We start from the raw sequence: 24556 nt of genomic DNA, 5'->3' as shown, positions 1-24556 counted from the left end.
CCAATATCTAGAGAGAGAAGCATTGATTGATTTTTCTGGAAAGAAATTGATAGATCTTTGTTCAGCAACAACATCAAGAAATCTGAAGCAAAAGGTGAGTAAAATAAAGTTGTGGTACCAATCAGATTTACTAATCAGCTATGACCTGACTGAAAAGGCAGAACAGTCTTCATTGGAGTTAATGGCCTACATCAGTTCATATTGTTTGGAAGGGAAACACTGCCCAGATGCTGAATAAAGGTGACCAGCTTAGAATACCAGTTGAAGTCTGAAACAGAGGGAAGCTCACAACACCAATTTTTCTTCAGAAAATACTAAGTCAAAACTCGAAACTGTGCACTAAATTTCACAACTTTCTTAGTCTATTTTATAAACAACATTCAGGTCTGCAAAATGCCCAAGAGTCACACTATTGAGTCTGTGCGATCTTCATTTGTTACACCACTTCCATCATTACAAAGAGATGACAGATGTCAACCTACCTCAAGGCTGGTTATTGACCAATCACTAATGGGTTTGCTTTGGGTCCCACTTGTAACCATCTGGAAGCCATTGGCTGTGGCTGTGTGCATGAGAACTGGGAAGAGGAGAAACAAATATATTTCATTCAAGACAGAGCTGACAGACACTATGTCCAGTCTTGCTAACAAGGCCTTTTAGTATCAATGCTCTACAGGGAAAACAATAAAAATTTCAGTACTTTGAACTGCTCCCACCATCACCAGACCTATAAAAAATGGCTGAGATGTCAGACTTCTAGAACAGGGTGCTTTTCCCACAGTTTTCAGTGGGCAGGTTATGAAATGTCGTGCACATGTTAGATACTTCACTGACATACCAGTAGTAACATGAAGAACTAACAATATAACTATTAAAAAGCAAAGCGTTTCTAACTATTCAAGAGACTAATGGAATTTTAGAGACAGAATAAATTAAATATTTCAAGCATAAAATCTATCAAGAATGGCAGTTGGTGGTTGTTCTGAGGAGCACTGTTTGCATTTTGAAAAATCTTTAATCAAGTCTGAAATGACTAACCTAGTGTATAAGCAATAACAGAACATCATTATGTTGCATTTAAGTCATGTAGACAAGAAATGCCCAATCTCAATTCTTGCTCTCTCTGAGATTTACGTTGCTTTCAAGTTATAGAGATATAAGAATTCATCTTGTGATAATCAGTTCAGATAGGGATGCTATTCGATGAGTCCTGTGGCATTTGTGCGGACATTAGGTAAAGATAGCTTGGCAATGAAGTTCCCCAAGTCAAATGATATGAGGGGACAAACTCAAGAAGGATTCAAAGCTTTTAGGAGACAAGGCAATAAGGGTAGCCTAATCTTGAAGCTGGATCAAAGCAGTGAGAATTTATTGCCCTTCCTCTTACATTTCATTTAACGTTATTCTGCAGAGGATGTTAGTACAGAGAATGAACCTCCTCACAATTTCATGAAACCAGCTGTAGCACCAAAGACTTCCAAGTAAAATGCAACAAATTCAGAAATAGTATAAAGCTTTCCATATTCTGTTGCAAAAATACACTTCTGTCCTAGCCTTAAAAGCATATGCACTACTTGAGGAGTGTGACGGTTTTTAATTTAATAGAGTAGCCATCCTGTGATAGGAACCAGATGGTTACACTGTCACTTTTTTTAAAATTCCGCTGTCGAGCCATGCCCATCAAATACTGGACTGATTTGCTCAATTCATTTCAGATGAAAGCCTATAACACCAGCAGACAGAAGGCATTTTTCTCACACCAGCGTGGACTGGATTTGAATCTAAGTTTTAGATGTGAATAGTCAATGCCTATCCTACCCAATTGTCTAACTCAACATTTTGTATCTGCCATGACTGAAGGTCATTTGGGCAAAGAACCAGATACTGCTTAACAGCACAGTGTCAAGAGATGAAGGAAGCAAACTAGACAGAATATTAGCTGCAATTTTGTAATAGCATTGGTAATTTATTGAGAAATTAAAGAATCAAATCCAAAGGCCGTCTGTGGCAGACACTTCCTCATGTCACTTTACATTGGTCTCAGATGCTTCACATTGAGTTTGACCATAACTACACCATGCTTACATATGGTGAAAAGCTCTCTTCATAGTTTATCATCCTAACCACAACCTCAAACAGTTCATACATGCATCATAATATTTTGCACACTAATACCAGCACCAACCTGCCCCTCAGCACCATTAAGATTTCTTCAAGAGGTACCAATTGCAAGTTCTATGCTCAAATCGCACCTTTTCATTCAGGTGCCTTATAGTAGTCGGAACATCAGTATCACATGCTGTTTGGAATCATGCTTTATTTCCACTGGACCAATATTCTGGAATTGACTACCTAATACCATTGTGGGAGTAGCATCATCAGTGCAAAGACTGCAGTGATTAAGAAGTCCCACCATTATTTTAGTGCAACTAGGGTTAGACAATATCTATGTAGCCCTGCCAGTATTACTCACACCCTAAAAACAAATAAAAAGATAAGACTTTTTTTGAATCAGCTTGGAGGATTTGCAGCATTTGGAAAAAGTCTGTTGCTCACAACCTGGTCCATTCAGTCCCTATAATATAGATTTGAGGGTTGAGTGTTACAGATTGTAAGTTGTGCATATATAGGTTGGGTAGTGACATGACAGTTATCCATAGTTCATCAGGTCATATTTCTTATTTCATTCTGCATTTATCTTTAGTGCAGTCTTTGTTGTTTCAGTTGTGGTTCACATTTCCTGTTATGATAATATGGATTTCACTGCCTTCATTGTTCAGACCTTTGAGTATTGGAGTTGGGATGTCATGTTGAGGTTGTACAGCATGTTGGTGAGTCCTCTTCTGGAGTATTGTGTGCAGGTCTGGTTGTCTTGCCATAGGCAGGATATTATTAATTGGAGAGGGTTCAGAAAGGATTTACTAAGATTAGTGCCAGGAAGGGAGGGTTTGAGTTTAAAACAAAATAGGCTGGGTCTTTTTTTTCTACTGGTGCGTAGGAGATTGAGGAGTGACCCTAGAGGTTTATAAAATCATGAGGGGCATATATAAGGTGAATAACAAAGCTCTTTTCCCCAGGGTGGGGGAATTCAACATGAGGGGCATAAGGTGAGAGGAGAAAGATTTAAACATGACATGAGGAACAACACTTTTTTTTAAAAACAGTGATTTATGTGTGGAATGAACTGCCAGGGGAAGTGGTAGATGCAGGTCCAGTTACAACATTTAAAAGACATTTGGGTTAGTACATGAATAGGAAAGGTTTGGAGGGATATCAGCCAAATGCAGGCAGGTGGGACTAGTTTAGTTAGGAACATGGTCAGCGTGGACAATTTGGACCAAAGGGTCCATTTCCATGCTGTATGACTGACTCAAATCATTATTGCTATTAGGTGAGACTTCACAAAAGGAAAGAGCCCACAAAAACATGCTGAGGGACTTATGGGTCTCAAGCCTACAACCAGAGTGTTAATGCAAGTCAGTATGTCCCTGCAGATGGGCTCCAATTCAATTTTTTTGAGTCAATTCAAAAAAATTAACAAACGTCTGGAGCAGCTGAGACTTAAACCTGGACTTCTGGCTTAGAGGCAGTGACACCGTGCCACTAGGGCCTGTACTAAGCAAATTCAATGGCTGGAAATTAAGGAAGACAGTACTGAGACAAAGCTCAGTGCCAACAATTATATAGTCAAATGCGATTAATAGGCCTCGGGTGGACCCCTTTCCCCTCCCAATGTGATATAAAATTTGAAAGGGGTCCTTTTGTGGGTTGGTGGTCACATCCCTACCCCTGAACCAAGAGGTATGGATTCAAGTCCCACTTGCTCCAAAGAGGTGTAGTAACACCACTGAACAGGTTGATTAGAAAAATAGGTCAAATAAAATATTTGAGGCTCTCTTGAGGAGCAGTGATAGTGTCCTTACCCCTGGGACCAAGAGGCCCAGGTTCAAGTCCCATCTGCTCTAGAGGTGTGTAATAACATCTCTGAACAGGTTGATTAGAAAAATAGGTTAGATATAAAACTTGAACAATTAAGAGGGTTTATTGAGTACAGGAAACACCTGGATTCATAAAAACCTTAGATTGGCTGACTGAGGCAAATGATAATTCTATACAAATAGCTGAAATTCTGGTTGCCACATTTTATTCAAAACCAATTCATAATGGTTCAACCCACCTTCTGCAGCTGAGGCCGTGCCTTGAGAGACAGAAGCTGAATTTGTTTGTTCATGTATTGACAAGAGCTCTTCATCCTCCAAAGCAAAGTACACTGGCACAATTGTCTCAGTTGCCAACAGCTCTGGCTCAATCTCCATAAATTGCTGCAAGTTTGACAAAATAAAGACATAAGATATCCACTGTCGCCACCGCGCTCCCCCCCACCCCACCAATTTTCTCGAAGACTAACACGAGAATGTACAGAGGTTACTTCATAGAAACTTGGAGCAGGTATTACTGTTTTCTATCATTCCACAATGAAGGGTCAAATGCAGCATTAGGTTGCTGTCCTAACAGAGATCAGCTTACACAGCACACATCAGGGACTTGCCTCATCCACATGGCTTGTTACCACATCATACTCTACATTTACTGACTAAACCTGAGTAGGACCTCAAAAAGTCAAAATGTTTCAAACAAATGATACAGAATTAGACCTGATAGGAGAAGACATTTCATACTCGCAAAGTGCAAATTTTTCCACCAATTTGAAAATATTTGTGGGCAAACTGTGGAATGTATGGATCGCAATTCAGTTTCATTTTGCACCTTCAGAAATAACAAAGTAACCGATTTCATTTTAATAAAACATTTTGTAAATTTTAAACTCAAATGTGAAGAATGTTAGTGTTGGGGAATTGCATATGTTCCATTACAAGCATTCAGAGTTAGAATCTACATAGCCAGACACATTCAATTGGGAGTATTATTCGATGCCAATTAAAAATTTATTTCTACTGCCACAGCAACCTACCACAGTTTCAACTTTAGAAGAATAGGGATAACGTTTTTTTTTTCCCAATACCCACATTAGCTTCTCTGGCTGAAATGGCAAATTTGTGCCAAATCAGGGAAGTTGTGTATTATGGGCTCATACACACTACGGATAGAACTGAAACAATCTAAACTCCTTTCAAGTAGGACAATGACAGCCAATAGATAGAAGGCTCTCATTCAATTGTTTTGATCATTTTTGAATTTATTTCATGAGATACTGTTTGGAGATGGTCTGTAGATGCATATTTCTCCAAAATCCATTTGTCAGTGAATACATTGTGGTACTGGTCATCAATTGGGCACTAAATGATCCTCTTACATCTCCTTGTGCTTCGCTTTTATTTGCCACAATGCCATCCTATCTCATCAACAAAAATACACTGACAACATTCCCAGTTACCCTTTACCCTTTGAATGATTGCACCTTCATGATAGCTTTCTTCAGTGTTTGTGCAATTGTGTGAAATACAAGAATGCCTTTTTACCTGAATGACATCCTGAGGCATTGTCGACATGTTTTGGGGCAGAATTATCACAATTGCCCCTGCACTCTGTCGTATGGCTTCCTGAAACTTTTCGAAGGAAAACTCTGCTAGCCTCATTATTATACACCGGCGACTCAGCACATCTGCTTCGATTGTTCGAGCTTCTGTGTTCAGCATGGCATTTCTTGTACCTGTTAAGAGACAGAAGTTGTTTTGGTAGCTGCCAAACAGCAGGTCAGCAGGTTCCTAGACTGCACTATTATTACAGTGACCACAAAGAAATTGTGGCAGAAGTCAGAACCTGTTAGTTACGAGGTCGATTGACTATAATTCTTATATCAACAAAAATGTACCTTTCTTCAAAAAGAAAAATTCTCTAGGGAAGAAGGAGGTTCATCTTGATTGATTTTGTTATCTCTCTAGACTTGGAGGTGTTCCCCACACACTGTTTTGAACCATATTAACTGTCATCAACAGATTGAAATAAGAATAGTTCAGAGAAACTTTAATTCTTCAACATTAGACAATTGAACTTACCTGATCTTTAAAATTTTGGTACATATTGCCAACAATTCATTCTGGCGATCATGTTGAAAAGGTGATTATTTGCTCAAGGCACAAGAGGACTGTAGCTTTCTATGCGGTCAATGGAGTTAAAAATTAATAGGCTGGAATTTCTGAGGAGTGGCAGAGGCAAATCACCACTCCTCATACTTTTTTTTTAAAACCAAGACCAAAAACTACATTTCTGACAAAAGATTCTGATCACAATTCCTTCAGAAATGCGGAGGATATCTTAATACCAACAGTGAGCCTTTAGTGCAGCTGATTAGTGCAAAGCAAACCATGTTCCCCTTTCACAGTAACAGTGGTCATATTCTGTGATTTAAACGTCCAGCAGGACTGCCATTGTGATAGCTCCCACAAAAAGGTGAGTTCATAAAGCAAGGATGGGAAAGGGTGTAGGAAAGTGGGCAACTTAGGTAGTCTTTAGGGTAGGTTGGGGTGGAGAGGGATTTGAGTCCCAGGGGTGTTTGTGTTGGGTCCAGTGGCACTGGAGGAGAGGTTGGGTACTTGGGGGTGAGGGGGAAATAGTGGAGAGGCCATGGGCAGGTGTAGTTTGGGGTGGTGGGAATAAGTTGGCAGTTTAGGTTAACGGGCACCTAGGAGTTAGGCTAGGTTTTTAATCTAACTTTTCCATGGTAACTTACCCATAGCCGAACCCTCCAATTTCACTGCTTTAAACGGATACTTCTGAAGTTTGCAAGGGCTGGGTCAGATTCTTCAAGTTCCTGGGAAATTCCCTCAAAATCTGCTATGTTGGAGATTCCACAGTGTACCAATGTACAACTTGCAGTTACATTGCAAAACTGACTACCATTGGCAAGAAAGGAAGGTTAAATGAGAAAAAAAAAAGTGGTGGTGTTTACTAAGATAACAAGCTGTAGAGCTGGATGAACACAGCAGGCCAAACAGCATCGGAGGAGCAGGAAGGCTGACGTTTCGGGCCTAGACCCTTCTTCAGGCCCAAAACGTCAGTCTTCCTGCTCCTCTGATACTGCTTGGCCTGCTGTGTTCATCCAGCTCTACACCTTGTTATCTCAGATTCTCCAGCATCTGCAGTTCCTACTATCTCTGGTGGTGTTTACTGATGCCTCAATTTCAGAGGGCACTCTTCCAGGAAAAGATGCTGTAGACCAAACTCACCAATCAAGTAAACTTGCAAAGTCCCAGAGGAGCACAGAGCCGTGCTCTCATTAGAGAGCAGACTGGTGGTGAGTTTAACTCGAGGGTCACCACACATCAGGTGAGGGGCGAGGTTGAGAAGGTGGGATCTTCTTGGTAACATCAGCCAAATTCCCCAAACACTGTTCTGAATGCTCTTCTTCTGAGCTCCCATCCGCTATCCCTTTCCTGAGCCCTCATCCCTTGCTTGCTATGAGCAGGAAGAGATGAGGGCTTGGACAAAGGGTGATGGACAATGCAAGCGCGACAACCAAACATAAAAAAAGAACTGCGCAGATCTGCGGAGTTTTTCCAGCAATTTCTGTTTTTGCAAGCTCAACAATAATAGCAGCTGGAGCAACCACACATAGCAACAAGTGACGCAGCTGCTGAATGGACACATGCAACTGGTGCTATTTGCTATTAGGAGTTTTACCGGAATGGCAATGACATTGCCAGTGCACCCCACTCAGCTTAAACAGCAAAAACTGTAAAATAAATAGTGCTCACTGTCAAGATGCATCACAATGCAGTTGTACATGGATTTCTGAGCATGTTATTTGCTGCAATGCAATCGACAGTCCATCAGTTAACAAAGCAATTAGCCAACCAAGAACTGTCTTGGCATCTATACATACCATCTCTGACGTATGACTCACCCAACAACAACATACTACCAAATCCACGTATCACTTCAAAGCATTAAAACACACAGTAGTGTTTAGCATTATTTTCTAGTAAACAGTTATATATCAATGGCTGCGACAAACCTGAAAACCACACTTCTACTCTCTTGGCCTTTGGACATCTCTTCCATACTCGGCACCCTCCTTTCTGGTTTCAGAAGATTCCAGAACTTTACCAACTACTTGTTCCTGGCTACTTGCCTTATATTGATTGATTTTATTGTCACATGTACTGAAACAGTGTAAAGCTTTGTTTACAAGCTGTACAGGTAGATCACAGCAAGCAAAAGATGTACAGACCAAAAAGGCATACAGGTTACATTTTTTGAGGCTAAAGTCGATTCAACTGTCTGATAACATCCAGAAAGAAGCAGTTCCTGAACCTGCTATACTTGTGCTCAGGCTTCTGTATCTTCTGCCTGACGGAAGTGGTTGTAGGAGAGCATTACTGGGGTGCAATGGATCTTTGATGATGTCGCCCACTTTTCTGCAGCAGACAGCTGTGTAGGAGTCCATGGAAGGAAGGTTGGCTTCTGTGATGGTCTGGGCTGTGCACACCTTTCTTCGGTAGTTTCTTACAGTCCTGGGCAGAGCAGTTGCCATACCAGGCTGCTATGCACCCAGACAGTACGCTTTCAATGGTGCATCTGTCAAAGTTGGTGAGGGACTTTATGGGTATGCCAAATTTCCTGAGCCGCCTGAAGAAGAGGCGTTGTTGTGCCTTCTTGACCGTCACATCTATGTGGTAAGTCCAGGACAGGTTGTCAGTTATTGTCATTCTGAGGAACTTGATGGTCTTCACTCTCTCAGCCTCAGTTCCATTTATGTAGATGGGGGCATGTTCTCCTTGTTGACGGGGGAGGAGAACACACCCTCATCTAGAGTGAATGCGACAGTCAAGACGACACAACAACACCTCTTCTTCCTCAGGCAGCTCAGGAAATTTGGCACATCCATAAGGTCCCTCACCAACTTCTACAGGTGCACCATTGAAAGCTTACTGTCCGGGTGCATAATGACCTGGTACGCCAACTGCTCTGCCCAGGACCGTAAGGAAGTACTGAAGGTGGTGTGCACAGCCCAGACCATACAGAAGCCAACCTTCCTTCCACGGACTCTTATATGGCTTGCTGCTGTGGAAAGGTGGCCAGAAAAGACCCATTGCACCCTTCATATTATTAAATTGGTGAGGGTTCAGAAGAGATTTGCCATGATGTTGCTGGAACTGGAGGGTTTGAGTTGCAAGGAGAGGCTGGATAGAAATTAGTGTAGAAGCAGGCCATTTGGCCCATCAGGTCCACACCGACCGTCCAAAGAGCATCTCACCCAGACCACCCCATCCCTGTAACTCAGTATTTCTCATGGCTAATGTACCTATCCTGCATACGCCTAGGCACTACAGGGCAACTTAGCATGGCTAATCCACCTAACCTGGACATCTTTGGACTGAGCGGGGAAACCGGAGTACCCAGATAAAAACCACAGACACATGGAGAATGTGTAAACTCCACACAGACATAAGGGTAGAACCAAACCCGGGTCCCTGGCTCTGTGAGGCAGCACTGCTAACTACTGAGCCACTGTGCTACCCATAGGCTGGGACTTTTCCCTGGAGTGCAGGAGATTGAGGGGTAACTTTATAAAAGTTTGTAAGGTCATGAGGGGCACAGATGTGATGAATAGCAAAAAGGTCTTTTCCCCAAGGTGGGGGAGTTCAAAACTAAGGGACATATTTTTAAGGTGAGAGGAGATAGATTTGAAAGGGACCAGAGGGACAACTTTTTCACATGGAGGGCGGTGCTAGTATGGAATGAGCTGCCAAAGCAAGTGATGGAGGCTGGTACAGTTACAAAATTTAAGAGACATTTGGGCAAGTACACAAATAGGAAAGGTTTAGAGGGATATGGGCCAAATGCAGGCAAGTGGGACGAACTTAGTTTGGAAAACTTGGTTGGCATGAATAAGTTGGTCCGAAGGATCTATTTCCGTCCTGAGTAACTCTATGACTCTCTGACAATGAAATCCATTTATTGGCCACTGTGATCACTCACTAATTTATAGTATGTATTTATGGTCTACAGATGACAAGGTAAGAAAGCAGAGTAAGTACTGCAAATGTGATCAGAAAGTTGAAGCAAGACACAGAGTTAATTGAATGGACAATGTTAAGGCATGTGAATTCAACTTGTACAAGTGCATGGCTATCCATTTTGGAGCGAAAAAAGAAAAATCAGATTGTTTACTAAATGGTGAGAAATAGGAAACTGTAGAGGAGCAACAGGATTTGGGAATCAACTACAAAGATTATTAAAAACAAGTGCACAAGAAGAATAATCTAAAAGACTAATAGAATGTTGTAACCTTTTTTCTTAAGGCAAATGAAAGGAAGCTATACTTCAATTGTACAGAGTTTTGTTCTGACACCACCTTCATTCAGACCTGGGAAGGAGATTTCAGCATTAAAAGGAGCGCAATGCAAATTCACTTGAATGATACCAGAGCTTAGGGGTCTCAAGTAGAATAACAGGCTACACAAACTTGCCTAGTATTCTCTGGAGTTCACTCTATCCTTTTAAGACCTTCTCAAAATGTACTGCTTCTCTTGACTAAGCTTTCACACAACTATCTTCGTATCTCACATAGCCTGGTATCAATTGTGTCTGATAACACTCCTGTGAAGCATCTTTGGATATGTTACTACACCAAGGGCATTATAGATATTTAACTTCTTGTTCGAGGATTGAACATTTATCAACATGTTGAAAAGGATTTGATAAGAGTATACAAGGCGAAACTACTTCCTCTGATGTGGGAATATCAAGCAGTGAGGGTGCAATCTTAAAATTTGTTAGGCCACTCGGAAGCCAATTAGAAAGTAGGTTTTACACCTAAAGGAGTTATAGAAATCTCAAACTTTCCTTCTACAGCCATTTGATACTGGAAACAAAGATTGAGATCTTTGTTAAATAAGATTAAGGGATACGGAACAAAGGCAGGCAAACAGAATTGAGGTACATTAATTGAGGATTATGGGGAAATGGTAAGAAAATAGAGTTGAAGATTATAAGATCAGCTATGATCTCATTGAAAGAGAGAGCAGACTTGATGGGCGGAATGGGTATTTCTGCTGTACATTGAGCCTACTTTGTAGTTCAATTAAGGCAAAGGGCCTATTCATGTTTCCAAGATTTCTTAATGGTTTAATAGTTATTTTAGTTTTGTCACAGAAGCTTGCTTCTTTACCATTCAATTTTCCTGGCTGGGTACAATTCCAAAGGCAGCGAGCAGCCTTTTGTTTCCCTGTCAGAATGTGCATTTTTCACACGAACGTAAACAGAGTGTAGACTAACTATTTGAAGGTTGACATCAGCTGACACAGTAAAGACAGGGCTGAACCAAAGATGTTAGTGTAGTACTTGGTGCTTTTATCCATTAAACTGCAGAATTGAAACTTGGTGCCTTAGAAAAGAATTTAAGTTTGCAAACAATGAAAATTAAGAGGAATTAGAATAGAATACACAGGATCTGTTGTGCAAAAAGGGCATTGTAAAGGGGGAAGCTTGACAAAGATAATCATCACTAATTAAAAACAAAGGTATTGCTTTAATCATATTGTATATTGCCAACACTTTGAGAGCTAAAGATGCAAAATATGATCTGTGTCATTCAACCACTGACATCACTTCTCTCCACCCCATGACAAGACATTTTTAAAAAAACTGGCAACAGGGAAAAACATATATGTTGCTTCCTCAGCTGAACACTTGAGATTCTACATCAATGAAGTATTTAAACTGACAACCTCTTGACAAAGACCACCTTGGAGCCAAAGCCAACATGTTCCAGGGCAGAACCCCCTCAGCACTGCACTGAAGTCAATTTAGATTATGCTTAAATGTAAAACTTATTGACTCAGAGACACAAGCACACCATCACTGAAAAAAAGGGCTGACATCTTGTAAAAAATGTTAATTCCTCAATTCTAATGTATAATCCAAGTTAACAAGAAGACGATAAGCACCTCAGGGGAGTGTCCACTCTTGAACAAAACATACTTCACTCTTATGGCAAAGTTTAGCAGAGCTCTGCACTTTAAATGGAAATCGAATTCCTGGAAGACAAGCAAACTAATCAGTTCTTGCACAACCAAAGCGACAGCAACAAAACAAGTTACAAGTTTTGACTGCATAATGGAGTTCATAGAATCCCTACAGTGTGCAACAGGCCCTTTGGCCCAACAAGTCCACACCGAATGTCAGAACATCCCACACAGACCTATCCTCGTGTAACCCACCTAATCTACACATCCCTGAACACTATGGTTAATTTAACATGGCCAATACACCTATCCTGCACATCTTTGAACTGAGAGAGGAAACTGGAGCACCCAGAGGAAACCCATGCAGACACGAGGAGAACATGCAAATTCCACACAGACAGTCGCCAGAGGGTGGAATCGAACCCGGGTTGCTGGTTGCTGTGAGGCAGCAATGCTAACCACTGCCGCCCATATTATTCAATGATATAAGTTGCAAAAAAAAAGTGCATTTCCAGAAGAAAGTGTTGTCCTCACTCTTCTCTCCTTCCCAGCCTTTACTGCTTACCCTAAATTGACTTTTGCTTTCTAGCACATTCTTCTACATAAACATCAAACACAGTTTTGTGCTTTCATCTTTCGTACTATGCTTCCATCAAGGCTCTTACACAGTCTCTTACTCCAACTTTGTCGTTATTTTCGGGATTCAAAAGAATAAAACTCCATATTTCTTCTCAATCTAAAGTCCACAGCCTTTTCATACTCATTAATTCAAACTTGTCTGTATTAATTCAACGTTAGCAATTTCCTGCAGATTCAGCCCTGGCCTTTTAATGGTTTCCTGATCTAAAGACAATAGACCAGAACAGGGTAGGCTTGTTATATTCCTTGCAATAAATTTCAAAATGTGCCGATTTGCATTATTTCACAACTATAAAAATATATAGCTCACAATGGAAAGGAAAGCAATCTTACAGAATTTGTCAGGTGTTGAGTTGTATCTGTCTTTCTCTCCTACAGTGATAATGTAACCCAGAATTGTACTAACTGGTGGATTAATGGAAAATGAGTTAAGCAGCTCACATGAAATCTTCTCACTCAGACCCCAGGAATTACATTTCCAGGATCAATAATGTTTTGTAACATCTATATTGCCAATATATTTATTCAATTCTGAACAGAGTTACAAAAAAAGCATAACAACGTCTACAATGCAGTGCAAAACTATCATTGGCCTATTCAAAACATCAATACAGAGGGAAGCAACATACTTGAGAGCATGTACCTTAATACAATGCAACATGCTAATTGAACAATATCTTTCCAACTGCTTCCATTAGTGTCACCAGTGACAGACCTGTCGCAATTCTGGAAAAAAAACAGAAGTTGCCGGAAAAGCTCAGCAGATCTGGCAACATCTGAGAAGGACAAAACAGAGTTAACGTTTTGGATCTGGTGATCCTTCCTCAGAACCTCTGTCGCAATTCTATTGGTTTACAGTTAGATCTGCCGTCTCAAGATCCATGCCAACTTTTCTGTCCCAGTTTAGTAATGTTTTTGTGAAACTGTATTTAAGGCATTACCTCTGGACACTGTTAATGCTAATATTGGTGTCTATTACTTTTACCATGCACTATAATTTCAACAGGATATTATAAAGAGAAAATTTGTGATAAGACTTCAATGAGTCCCACCCCACACTTCAAATAATAAGCAAAGTTCAAGATTTACTCCTGTAGCTTAAAATTTAGTTGTAATCCCAAACAGTATTCTTTGAAAATCACTTTCAGGAGTTTGACAACAATTCTGTGATAGGTGTTGGGTCGCACTAGTGGTTTTTATTACTGTGATCAGTAGACATGTTGCGGTTGTACAGGACATTGGTTAAGCCACATTTAGAATACTGCATTCAATTCTGGTCTCCCTGCTTTGGGAAAGATGTTGTTCAACTTGAAAGGGGACAGAAAAGATTTACAAGGGTGTTGCCAGGGTTGGAAAGTTTAAGCTATAGGGAGAGGCTGAATAGGCTTTTTACCCTGGAGTGTCAGAGGCTGAGGCTTGTAGTAGCTTATAAAACCATGAGGGGTGTGGATAGGGTGGATAACCAAAGTCTTTTTCCCAGAGTGGGGGAGTCCAAAACTACAGGACATAGGTTTAAGGTGAGAGGGGAAAGATTTAAAAGGGATCCGAGGGGCAACTTTTTCCACACAGAGGGCGGTGCATGTATGGAACAAGCTGCCACAGGAAGTAGTGCAGGCGGGTACAATTACAAAATTTAAAAGGCATCCGGATGGGTATATGAGCAGGAAGGGTTGAGGGAAATGGGCCAAGTGCTGGCAAATGGGACTAGATCAGTTTAGGATCTGGTTGGCATGGACAAGTTGGACTGAAGGGTCTGTTTCCATGCTCTTTAAGTCCACGACATTAGCTTGCAAGAATGGTAATAATGCGGTCTGTGTATTAAAAGCTTGACTCCAGGATTTGAACATATAATGTAGGTAGACACTTCAATCCAATAGAGCACGGTATACTTTTGGGAATGCTGTCTTCTGAATGAACCTAAGTGCCATGAGCTCCCAACTTCCCATTCCTGTGCTTGGAAAATTTCCAATGGCACTATCTGAAGTGCAACAAGGTCATGCTCCCTCCGTCCTGGCTCATATCTATCACTGAACCAATATTACCTGAAACAGAATAACGTATACTATCTCAATGATGTTTGCTTCTTTTACCCACATGTCCACACTTAAAAGCAATTCATTGTACATAAAGTAATGTGGGATAGGAGAGGCACTATAGAAATTGAACCTCCGTTTTTCCTGATTTCAATTCTATTTCTCTGAGAGTCTATCAAATGGTGCCAGACATTTTCAACAGGCAGAGAAAGAGAGAATTGTTGCAGCAATAATTACAATTAAAAAGTAAATGTGATGATAGATCATTTCACTAGACTTACAGAAGACTGGATCAACAAATTGAAGCGAATTTGGCTAATGTCCCATTTGCAATGCAGAATTTGGGTTGCTTGCTGCTGGAACTGTAATGGACAGACTTTACAATGGACAACCATGGAAACTTTTGGTAGTGCAGAAGATTGATAATCAATGTTTGAGAAGTCCAACCCTAGCTTGGGAAGCTACTGAACCAACATCAAGTCAAAAAAAAAGACATGCAAGAAGGGTCCATAAACAAAAAATGCTGCTGCTTCACTGATGTTCCTTAAAAGGACAGAACATACTGACACTATATAGATAACTGAATGCCATCTGAAATGATAAAGCAAACACCTCAAGTTGCACAAACAGGGATCCACCCTCTCAAAACAACCAGGGATGAACAATAAATGTAGCTTTACCAGGGGCACTGACAACCTGAAAACTTGCATTTATCTTCCAAGTTAGGATCAAGCCCATGTAAGCCAGGATTGCTAAATCTGTTTCGCAGATATAGGTGGACAGGCCAAGAGTTCAATCCGTCAAGAGATTGACTCAAAATAGCAGGTACAATACAAATGATGCCAAAACCAGCTGTTTAACTTCACTGGCACTGGTAGAACCTAGTGGAAGTCTGAAAAGGTGAGCTTTTGATGGTAAGGAAATGCTGCAAATTAAACTGTTCAAATTCCACCTGAACCTTCTACAGGGGAGGTAGAGTTTGTATGGAGAAACAGTGGAAAACATACAGGGGTGTCAAGTTGAATAGCAAGTAACTCAAGGTTTTATTCTGCTGTTTTAAAACACTATTTGAACTGTCTGTAGCTATTAACCACACAATTGCACTCATACCATTGATTTACAAATCTTTTGATTCTTGGGGAGGAATCTTATAGGGGTCTGAGGCAACATGGGTTATGGCTGGATTTGCAGATGAATCAAATAAAAGTCCAACAAGGCCTCTCTTGACATTGGGATTAGCACGATCCATCTTTGACGCTTCTGACATGTGGTGTGGTGAATTTCTCGCCAGGCAGCAGCAAGTTGCCAAGTAAGGGGGATTACTGCTCATTAAATACGTTGCTGACTGCACATGTCATCTCATTAATATTCAGCTCTCTATCTCAAATTTGCAGCAAACTAGGTAGATGTCAAAAAAAATCTTGACATAGGAATCAGAGGTCCACCTGGCAACTTCAGCTCAGCACTTATTCCAAAGGACCTTCATGCTGTTCAGGACCAAACAGCATTTTAGGGCACAATTCATGGGCACCAGCTGCACTCAAGCCTGGTCAACAGACTTTGGCACTTGGCATTTGCCAATAACTCCTGATATCTCTCCAATACACTCACAGGATGTTCATGAAGCCAGACCTACACTGCAGGAGGCACTAGCAACCGGCAGTGAAGGTTGCAACAGGGACTCTTTGCGCACATAGACAGGCACCCACTTCACTGATTCAACCAGACTGCATCTCAGGGCTGCTCACTTGCCTGCTTGGTGCTTGCTCAATTAGCATTTGCTTGCATACTCAGTACCTGGCTGTGCCAACATGTTGGATGCTTCAGCCAGAGCAAAAAGCTTTCAGTATTGCTGTACTGACGCGTTCTTCAGTGCAGGCACACCAGGATGTCAAACTAACAACTACAGCATGCGCCATCAAGGGCGAGGGTTTGTGGTGGTGAGGGGGTGCTCGTAGTATATCACTCTGGCCTCCAAAGAGAAGTATAGAGGAACATACGGGCATTATTAAAGGTGGGGGCAGGAAGGACAGTTGTAGGCCAAGTTCGATGTGGTGGGTCTCCACATTGGAGACAGGAGGATGGAAAGGAGATGTCAGGGTAAGGTGCAAGGTAAGACAGGAAAAGGCACAGGGGGATACCTGACAACTAGATGGAGACCAGTGCTGATGATGTCCACCATAAGCTGCGCTCTCTGCCATCAATTGCTGTGCTCTCGATGGGAAGTGCTATTAAAAACGTATTGGATAATGCCCAGGAGGCAACGTCTATTTAATGGGTGAAAGCGGAGGATCCACGTTTAGACATTGAATAGACAAATGCATGAAACAGCCATTTACAAAGAGCAGCTACATTTAATTAGCATTTTATTATTCATTTCCTAAGCATGCAGGGTGAAGTTGCTTAGGAGTTGGAGGTTGTTCAAAGGTAATTTGCAATGTCAATGGTGTTTGCAAACTGAACACTGTTGCCAACATCAGTATCATTGAAATGTCAATAACTTAAAATAAAGGTCAATATCAGCCAAAAGTGAACCGTTATTTGTGCAACTAGAAAGGGTACTGTGGGAAATGCACACTATCATTACATCATCTGTCACAAATTTAACAATAGTCTGAACTGAATACTATGAAAGTGAATGATTGATGTGGATCTAGGATATGAAGGGGTTTGGAGTGCAGCAGTGCTCTCTTTTTGATATAATGTACCAGTCGCTCAGCTGGTAGAGCACCTTTGCCAAGTTGCAGCAAATTGAAGCTGAATGAATGATAGAGATATGGCCTTTGTTATTTGGGTGCTGCATGTCGCGCACTATTTGCTGTGAGCAGTGTGGTTTCATGGTTGCTCTATCATGACATTGCCAGTAAGGGGATATGCCAGATTGTTAACACTTATCTGAGTACACAGCACGCTTTCAAAGATGGTGTGGGTACAATCGATTCTGGTGTTTTGACAAATATTCATTGAGGGTCAAGTTGTTCTGGGAACAACGTGTGGTAAATTGGGGCTAGAATTGAACATGAGGGATGCTGTAGGGACAGGAGAGGGAGGTAATGAGGCATGTTTGGTAAGATACGGAGAGAAATCTTGCTAGGCCTTGACACAACTTACATTTGATCCAAAAAACAAAAGATTCGGTTCTTAAAGTCTATTTAGCTTAGCATTCAAAGCTATGAATTGAACAAATGAACCTTGTTAATAGGCTCAAAAACAAAGTTGCTGGAAAAGCTCAGCAGGTCTGGCAGCATCTGAGAAGAGAAATCAGAGTTAATGTTTCGGGTCTGGCGACCTTTCCTCAGAACTGCAGATACATTTTTTAAAATTAATTCCACTGTTCTACTTTATTTAATTGAGTAAAACCAACATTTTAAAAACATCTAGGCAACCTTACACTTAGTTTACACCCACATCAGTCTCATGCCCTTATTAGGTGAGAGGGGAAAGATTACCCACAATACACCCTCCACCAATAAATGCCAAACAAAATGTCAAGTGTTTGAATTGTTTCTGCTTTGTCCCTCCCTCTTACACACAGATCATGTGGAGACAGATAAAACTCCAAATATGGAATTAAACATGCTTGGTCAGAAGTTCAAACTTCTAGCTTGCTGTTTGTTGCCACTGAATTTCTAACAGCAGCAGCTTTTCTAGTATGTAGGCTGTTTATTTAAGATGCTCTCTGCAGGAAAGTCTCATGACTATATGACTTGTATTAAGAAAGCATTTGCTGCCTGGGACCTTCCGGTCTCTCAGTGAGAAAAATTATCTTTCTCTCTCTCTGTCCAGGCATCATGCCCCAGGAAGGCTTTGGTGATCAGATACTGCCATGGACTTATGGTGGCCCACAAGTATACTTGGCAATGCAATGCTATGGTGTGTGCATGTGAGAGAGTGTAGTTTTGCATGGGGAAGACTGCCTAACTAATAGGAGACAGGGTTGGGAGAAAGGAAGCATGTTCAGGATGGCAACTTGTAACTAGCAGAACGTCACAGGGATCAGTGCAGGGGCCACAAGTACTTATGTGATTTGAATAATAGAAGTGGATGCATTATCACCAAGTTTGCAGATGACTCAAAAATAGGTGGAAAGGCAAGTTTGAGGATGACACAACGAATCTACAGAGGAATATAGTCAGGTTGAGTGAGTGAAAACTTGGCAGATGGAATACAAGCTGAAAAAATTTGAGGTTATGTACTTTGGCAGCAAGAATAAAAGCTGAATACTATTTAAATGGAGAAAGACTGCAGAAAGCTGCACCACAGATTAACTGAGGGGTCCGTGTGCATGAATCACAAAAAGCTAGCATAGAGGTATTTCTGCTATAACACGCATTTCATTAACGTAAATTGGCTGAATGCGATTGAAGTGGATGCTGTTTGGATAACAGAAACTTTCTACTGTACAGTATAGCCATTTTCTACAGCAATTTCCCTATAACGTAATTTTCTATGGTGATTTTCCACAAGACGAGGTTGCACAAGAACGCAACTACCGTGTTACAACAGAAATACCTGTACAAGTTCAGAAGTAGCATTAATACCACAAATGCCAGGTAATGACCATCTTCAATAACAGATAATATAACCACTGCCCTTGACATTCAGTGGTATTACCATCACTAAATCCCCCACTATCAACATCCTGTGGGTAACCCTTGAACAGACTGGACTTGCCACATAAACAGTGATGCCAAGAGTATGTCAGCGGCTAAGAATACGGCAGTAAATAATTCACCTCCTGACTCCCCAGAGTCTGTCCACCACCTACAAGACACAGATCAAGAGTGTGATGGAATACTCCCCACTTGCTTGGATGGGTGCAGCTCTAACAACACTCAAAAAGCTTGACACCATCCAGAACTCACTTGATTGGCACCACTTCCACAAACATTCATTCCCTCCAACATGAGGCTCAGTATCAGCAGTGTGTACTATCTACAAGATGCACTTCAGAAATTCACCAAAAGTCCTTAGACAGCATATTCCAAACCCACGACCATTTCCATCTAGAAGGACAAGGCAGTGGATATGTGGGAACACCAACACCCACAAGTTCTTCTCCAAGCCACTCATCATCCTAACCTGGAAATATATGTTGTTGTGTGAAAATCTTTGCATTCTCTCCCTAAGGGCACTGTGGTTCAACCTACAGAACAATGATTTTAGAGCAGTTCAAGGAGGCAGCTCACCACCACTTTCTCAAGGGTAAGTAGGGACAGGCAATTAAATGCTGACTAGTCAGCAATGCCTACATTCCACAAGTGAATAAATGGAAAGGGAAGGCAAATGGACATTTGGCCTTTGTTTCAAAGGAAACGGAGGATACAAATAAAGTTTTCTTGCTACAGCCATACAAGCCACCAGTTAGACCAACCCTAGAATACTGAACAGTTTTGGTCCCCTTCTTAATGAAAGGAATACTGGCATTGGAGGCAGTACTGAGAAGGTTCACTAGGTTGATTCCAGTAAGAAGGGATTTTCTCATGAGAGGTTCAGTAGGTTTGGTCTGTACTCATTTAAGGTTAGGAGAATGAGAGCAGATCTTATTGAAATATAGAAGGTTCTTAGGAGGCTTGACAGGGTTGGTGCTGAGAGGTTGTTTTGTTTTGCAAGAGTCTAGGACCGAAGGACATAATCACAGAGTTAGGGGTCATTCATTTAAGACACAGACGAGGAGGATGTTTTTCTTTCAGCATTCAGACTGTGGAATTCTTTACCATAGAAGGAGGCCGAGGCTGGATTAAGTATATACAAGGCCTAGATAAACAAATTTTTAATCAGTAAGGGTATCAAGGGTTTTGGGGAATGGGAAGGAAAGAGGAGTTGAGGATTATTAGATCAGCCATGATCTCACTGAATGGTTGAGCAGACTCAAATGGGCCAAATGGCTTACTTCTGCTCCCATGTCTTATTCATCCAGTGGCATGACATTCCTTTTAAATGTCACATATCAACTGTGTCCTTCCATATCACCATTGATTTACACCCCCTTTCAGGAGTGGAACATTCAGCTACTGTACAGGCTAAGTATTTACCACTCTGTGTGGACTGTGGACAATATGAAATAAAGTCATCATTGGTCATTGTGGAGAATCACACCCTATTATTTTACATATAAAAAGATTCCCATAGGATTAATACGAGGGTTTTTTTCCTGTCCAGTGTTTTAACAGTTTTGCATATGCATAAATTCCTAAAATTTTTTCCTCTTAAAATAAGCCTCTCTGTGCCAAAATACTTGTCTAATGATGTGGAGATATTAATTCTTGATAGAATTGAAATTGTCAACAAGCTTCTCAGTGGCAACAAAATACAGCTCTGAACTAAAACAAAGATCACTATGATACAGTTTAGTTTTGAACTCGCTAAAGGTTGAAGAACCTGAATCATGGTGGGTAGCCATTTATTATTAAGGTCTATTTAGTATTTTGTTCATTATAAAATCCTTAAGTTACACAAATGACTGCACATTCTTTATGATAGAGTACTAAGTCCTGACTTTAAATGGGTCATGCCACCAGTAACAGATGCGTAACTAATACCTCCACTTCTATGTTACACAAGTTAAAATACTCTCTTCCTATCAGGGTGTCTTATTGAAAAAAAAATGTCTAATTGCACGGATTACTACTGAACTGCTGTGACTGTTAAGTAAGCAAATGCATCAGCCTCTATGCCGTTGTTGTACCAATAATGTGATGATTTTCTCTCCAGTGGCATTGTCTGAGACAGTTCATAAGCGGCTTTGTTCTTTATCAGAGATAGTAGGATGCTGGAGATTCTGAGATAACAAGGTGTAGAGCTGGATGAACACAGCAGGTCAAGCAGCATCAGAAGAGCAGGAAAGCTGACGTTTCAGGTCTGGACTCTTCTTCAGAAATGGGGGAGGGGGAAGGGGATTCTGAAATAAAGAGAGAGGGGAGGGAGGCGGATGGAAGATGGATAAAGGAGCAGATAGGTGGAGAGGAGACGGACAGATCAAGGAGGCGGGGATGGAGCCAGTAAAGGCGAGTGTAGGTGGGGAGTTAGGGTGGAGATTGGTCAGTCCAGGGAAGACGGACAGGTCAAGGAGGCGGGGAGGAGGCTGGCAGGTAGGAGGTGGGGGTGGGGGTTGAGGTGGGAGGAGTGGATAGGTGGAGGAAAGGATGGACAGGTTAGGGAGGCAGGGATGAACTGGGCTGGTTTTGGGATGCGGTCGGGGACGGGGAGATTTTGAAACTTGTGAAGTCCACATTACTACCGTTGGGCTGTAGGGTTCCCAAGCAAAATATGAGGTGCTGTTCCTGCAAACTTCGGGTGGCATCGTTGTGGCACTGGAGGAGGCCCAGGATGGACATATCGTCCAAGGAGTGGGAAGGGGAGTTGAAGTGGTTTGCGACTGGGAGGTGCAGTCGTTTGTCGCAAACCGAGCGTAGGTGTCCGCTTGGTTTCCTCGATGTAGAGGAGGCCACATCGGCAACAGCGGACACAGTATACCACATTAGCAGATGTGCAGGTGAACATCTTTTTGATGTGGAAGGTTTTCTTGGGGCCTGGGATGGGGTGAGAGGGGAGGTGTAGGGGCAGGTGTAGCATTTCCTGCAGATGCAGGGGAAAGTGCCTAGAGTGGTGAGGATGGTGGGGAGTGTGGAGCGGACAAGGGAGTCACGGAGAGAGTGGTCCCTCTGGAAGGCAGATAAGGCTGGGGAGAGAAAAATGTCTTTGGTAGTGGGGTCAGAACCTACTGACTCCCTTATCCGCTCTGCAACATGTGGCTGGAAAGACAATGCGGAGGGTAGGCTTTAGATTCTTGAGACATCAGATCTTGTTCTGGGGTAAATGGGACCTGTAGAGACTGGATATATTGCACCTAAACAGACTCAGGCCTGAGCTCCTGGTGAGGCAACTTGCTAGTGTTATTGGGAAGGATTTAAATTAACATGGAAATAAAATCAGAAAGGAACAGCAAAGTACCCAGGATATCAGGATGGATAGATGGCACCAGAATAGACAATCTACTTGGATACGACTAAGGGACAAAAAGATGCAATTATATTGCTCAATCTAGTCTATAGGCTAGATATATTGCAGTTAAAGTTCACCATATTTAAAAGGACAAAATAGATGGCTAGAGTTTTGCACTTTGTTTGGTTCACAATTGTTTTCACCAATTTTTATGTTCAGATATATTCACAAATCACAGAATTGTTGCAATACAGAAAGAGGCCATTCGGTCTACCAAGTTACTCTGAATGAGTATTTTGCTTAGTGCCAATCTCCCATCCTTGCCTTATGACACTACACCTTGTGCCTTTTCAAATAAATTTAATTCTTTATGAATGCCTTGACTGAACCTACTACTGCTAAACATGCAGGAGTCCATTCTGGACCCATAGTGAGCCAAAATCCTCTAATATAAATGAACACTGTCCCCTAAATGTTCTTTAACTAGCATTTGATCTATTTGGCCTGGGAAGTTTGTAGAGGGACAAAGTTGCAAGGAAATTACATGAGATACAAGGATGATAGAGCAGATGTAACGAAGAACATTAACTATCCAAATAGAGACTGGATATTCATAAAGGACAGAGAGGGGCAAAAGTTCTTAGAGTGCATTCAGGAACACTTTCAGCAGTGTCATTGTAGTCCATCGAAAAAGGAGACACTGTTAGAAAACCAAGATCTTGGGAATGAGGCTGGCCAAGTAGATCAATTATTTGGAAGAGATGTTCCGTTAGCCCTGGTGTATTGGCCAATATTTATCCCTCAATTAACATCATAATAACGATTAGTCTGTTTTTATATTAGTGTGTTTTTATATTAGTGTGTTTGTGGGAGCTTGCTGTCAGTATTCTGAATGCTATTTTCAAACATTATCACGGTGACTGGACTTGCTTCATTAGTTGTAATGCACTTTAAGATGGTTGGCAGTTGTGAAAGGCACTACATAAAATGGAGAATATTCTGTCTAGCTAAAGCATTAACCTTCAATTATATTTTTGTAACTTCAATTCTCAACTATTACAATACTGTCTACACCATCTTCCACCTTTTGTAAACTTCAGGTTATTCGAAAATTCACTACCCATATCCTTACTTGCAAAGTACATTCACTTCTCTACTAATTTATAATTGGCTCACAGTGCACAGTGGATTGAATTTAAAATTCTCATTCCTTAACAGTGACCCTTTATCTCTACAACCTTCAGCCCTAGAACCTCCAAGATCTGCATTCCTGATTTCTTTCACCATTTATTAGCAGCCATCAGCTGTCAAAGCCCTAAGTTCAAAATGTCCCCCACGGCTAGTTCAAGGCACTCCTTAAAATTTAATACTTTGACCAAGTTTTAGGTCATCTACCCAATATCTACTGCATGTTCAGTGTCAACTTTTTCCAGTAACAATCTTCTGAACTGCGTTGGGAAATCTGCCATGTTGAGGGCACTATATAGATGCAAGTTGTACTTTGGACCTGAAATTTGCGGAAACATTCAAGACAACAGCAATTTCAGAAAACTTGCATACTGCATAATGCTCTATAATGTTCAGAAGCAAATTATAAGGAACAGGGCACAGAGACTGATAGATGGTTCTAAAAGATCAATGAGGTTTGAGTTACTGGGGGAAGCACAGAACTTCACAACCTTTTAGCTTATGAATGTGATTTGTGCTTTACATGTGGATTCAAACGGCAGAAAATTTCAGACTATCATCTTTAGGGCCTCTTTTTCAGGAACATGCACGACTTTACATTGATAATAGTTTCCGTTCAAACCCTGGAATGAAGCTTGAATCCACAATCTCGTAAGGAGTAAGAGCTACAGCTGAACTGAGCTGACACCTAGAGGTGAACTGCTGTATGCATTTTACAGCACAAATGGAAACTGTAAGCTTCACATGAACTCCTGACTAAAATAGCAAGGATGGTGCAATTGGCATTGGTGCCATCGAGTTAGTTAGGAATCAAGAATTTAG

At 41.3% G+C, this 24556-nt stretch overlaps 1 protein-coding gene across 1 annotated transcript in view; it reads right to left on the bottom strand.

Annotated features, from left to right (window-relative positions):
- The window catches only part of ncln (nicalin), a 49384-nt gene that overhangs the window by 23584 nt on the left and 1244 nt on the right, over positions 1-24556 (bottom strand). The window contains exons 2-4 of the mRNA XM_020511020.2: positions 5481-5671; positions 4178-4322; positions 483-577 (exon numbers count right to left, since the gene is read on the bottom strand). Coding sequence (XP_020366609.1) covers positions 483-577; positions 4178-4322; positions 5481-5671 — 431 coding nt within the window. The remainder of the gene's footprint in view (positions 1-482; positions 578-4177; positions 4323-5480; positions 5672-24556) is intronic.

This window comes from Rhincodon typus, chromosome 29, assembly GCF_021869965.1.
Source record: "Rhincodon typus isolate 14 chromosome 29, sRhiTyp1.1, whole genome shotgun sequence".
Lineage (NCBI taxonomy): Eukaryota > Metazoa > Chordata > Chondrichthyes > Orectolobiformes > Rhincodontidae > Rhincodon > Rhincodon typus.
The sequence above is the reverse complement of the archived record's forward strand: the minus strand, read 5'-3'. Positions and strand labels throughout refer to the sequence as shown.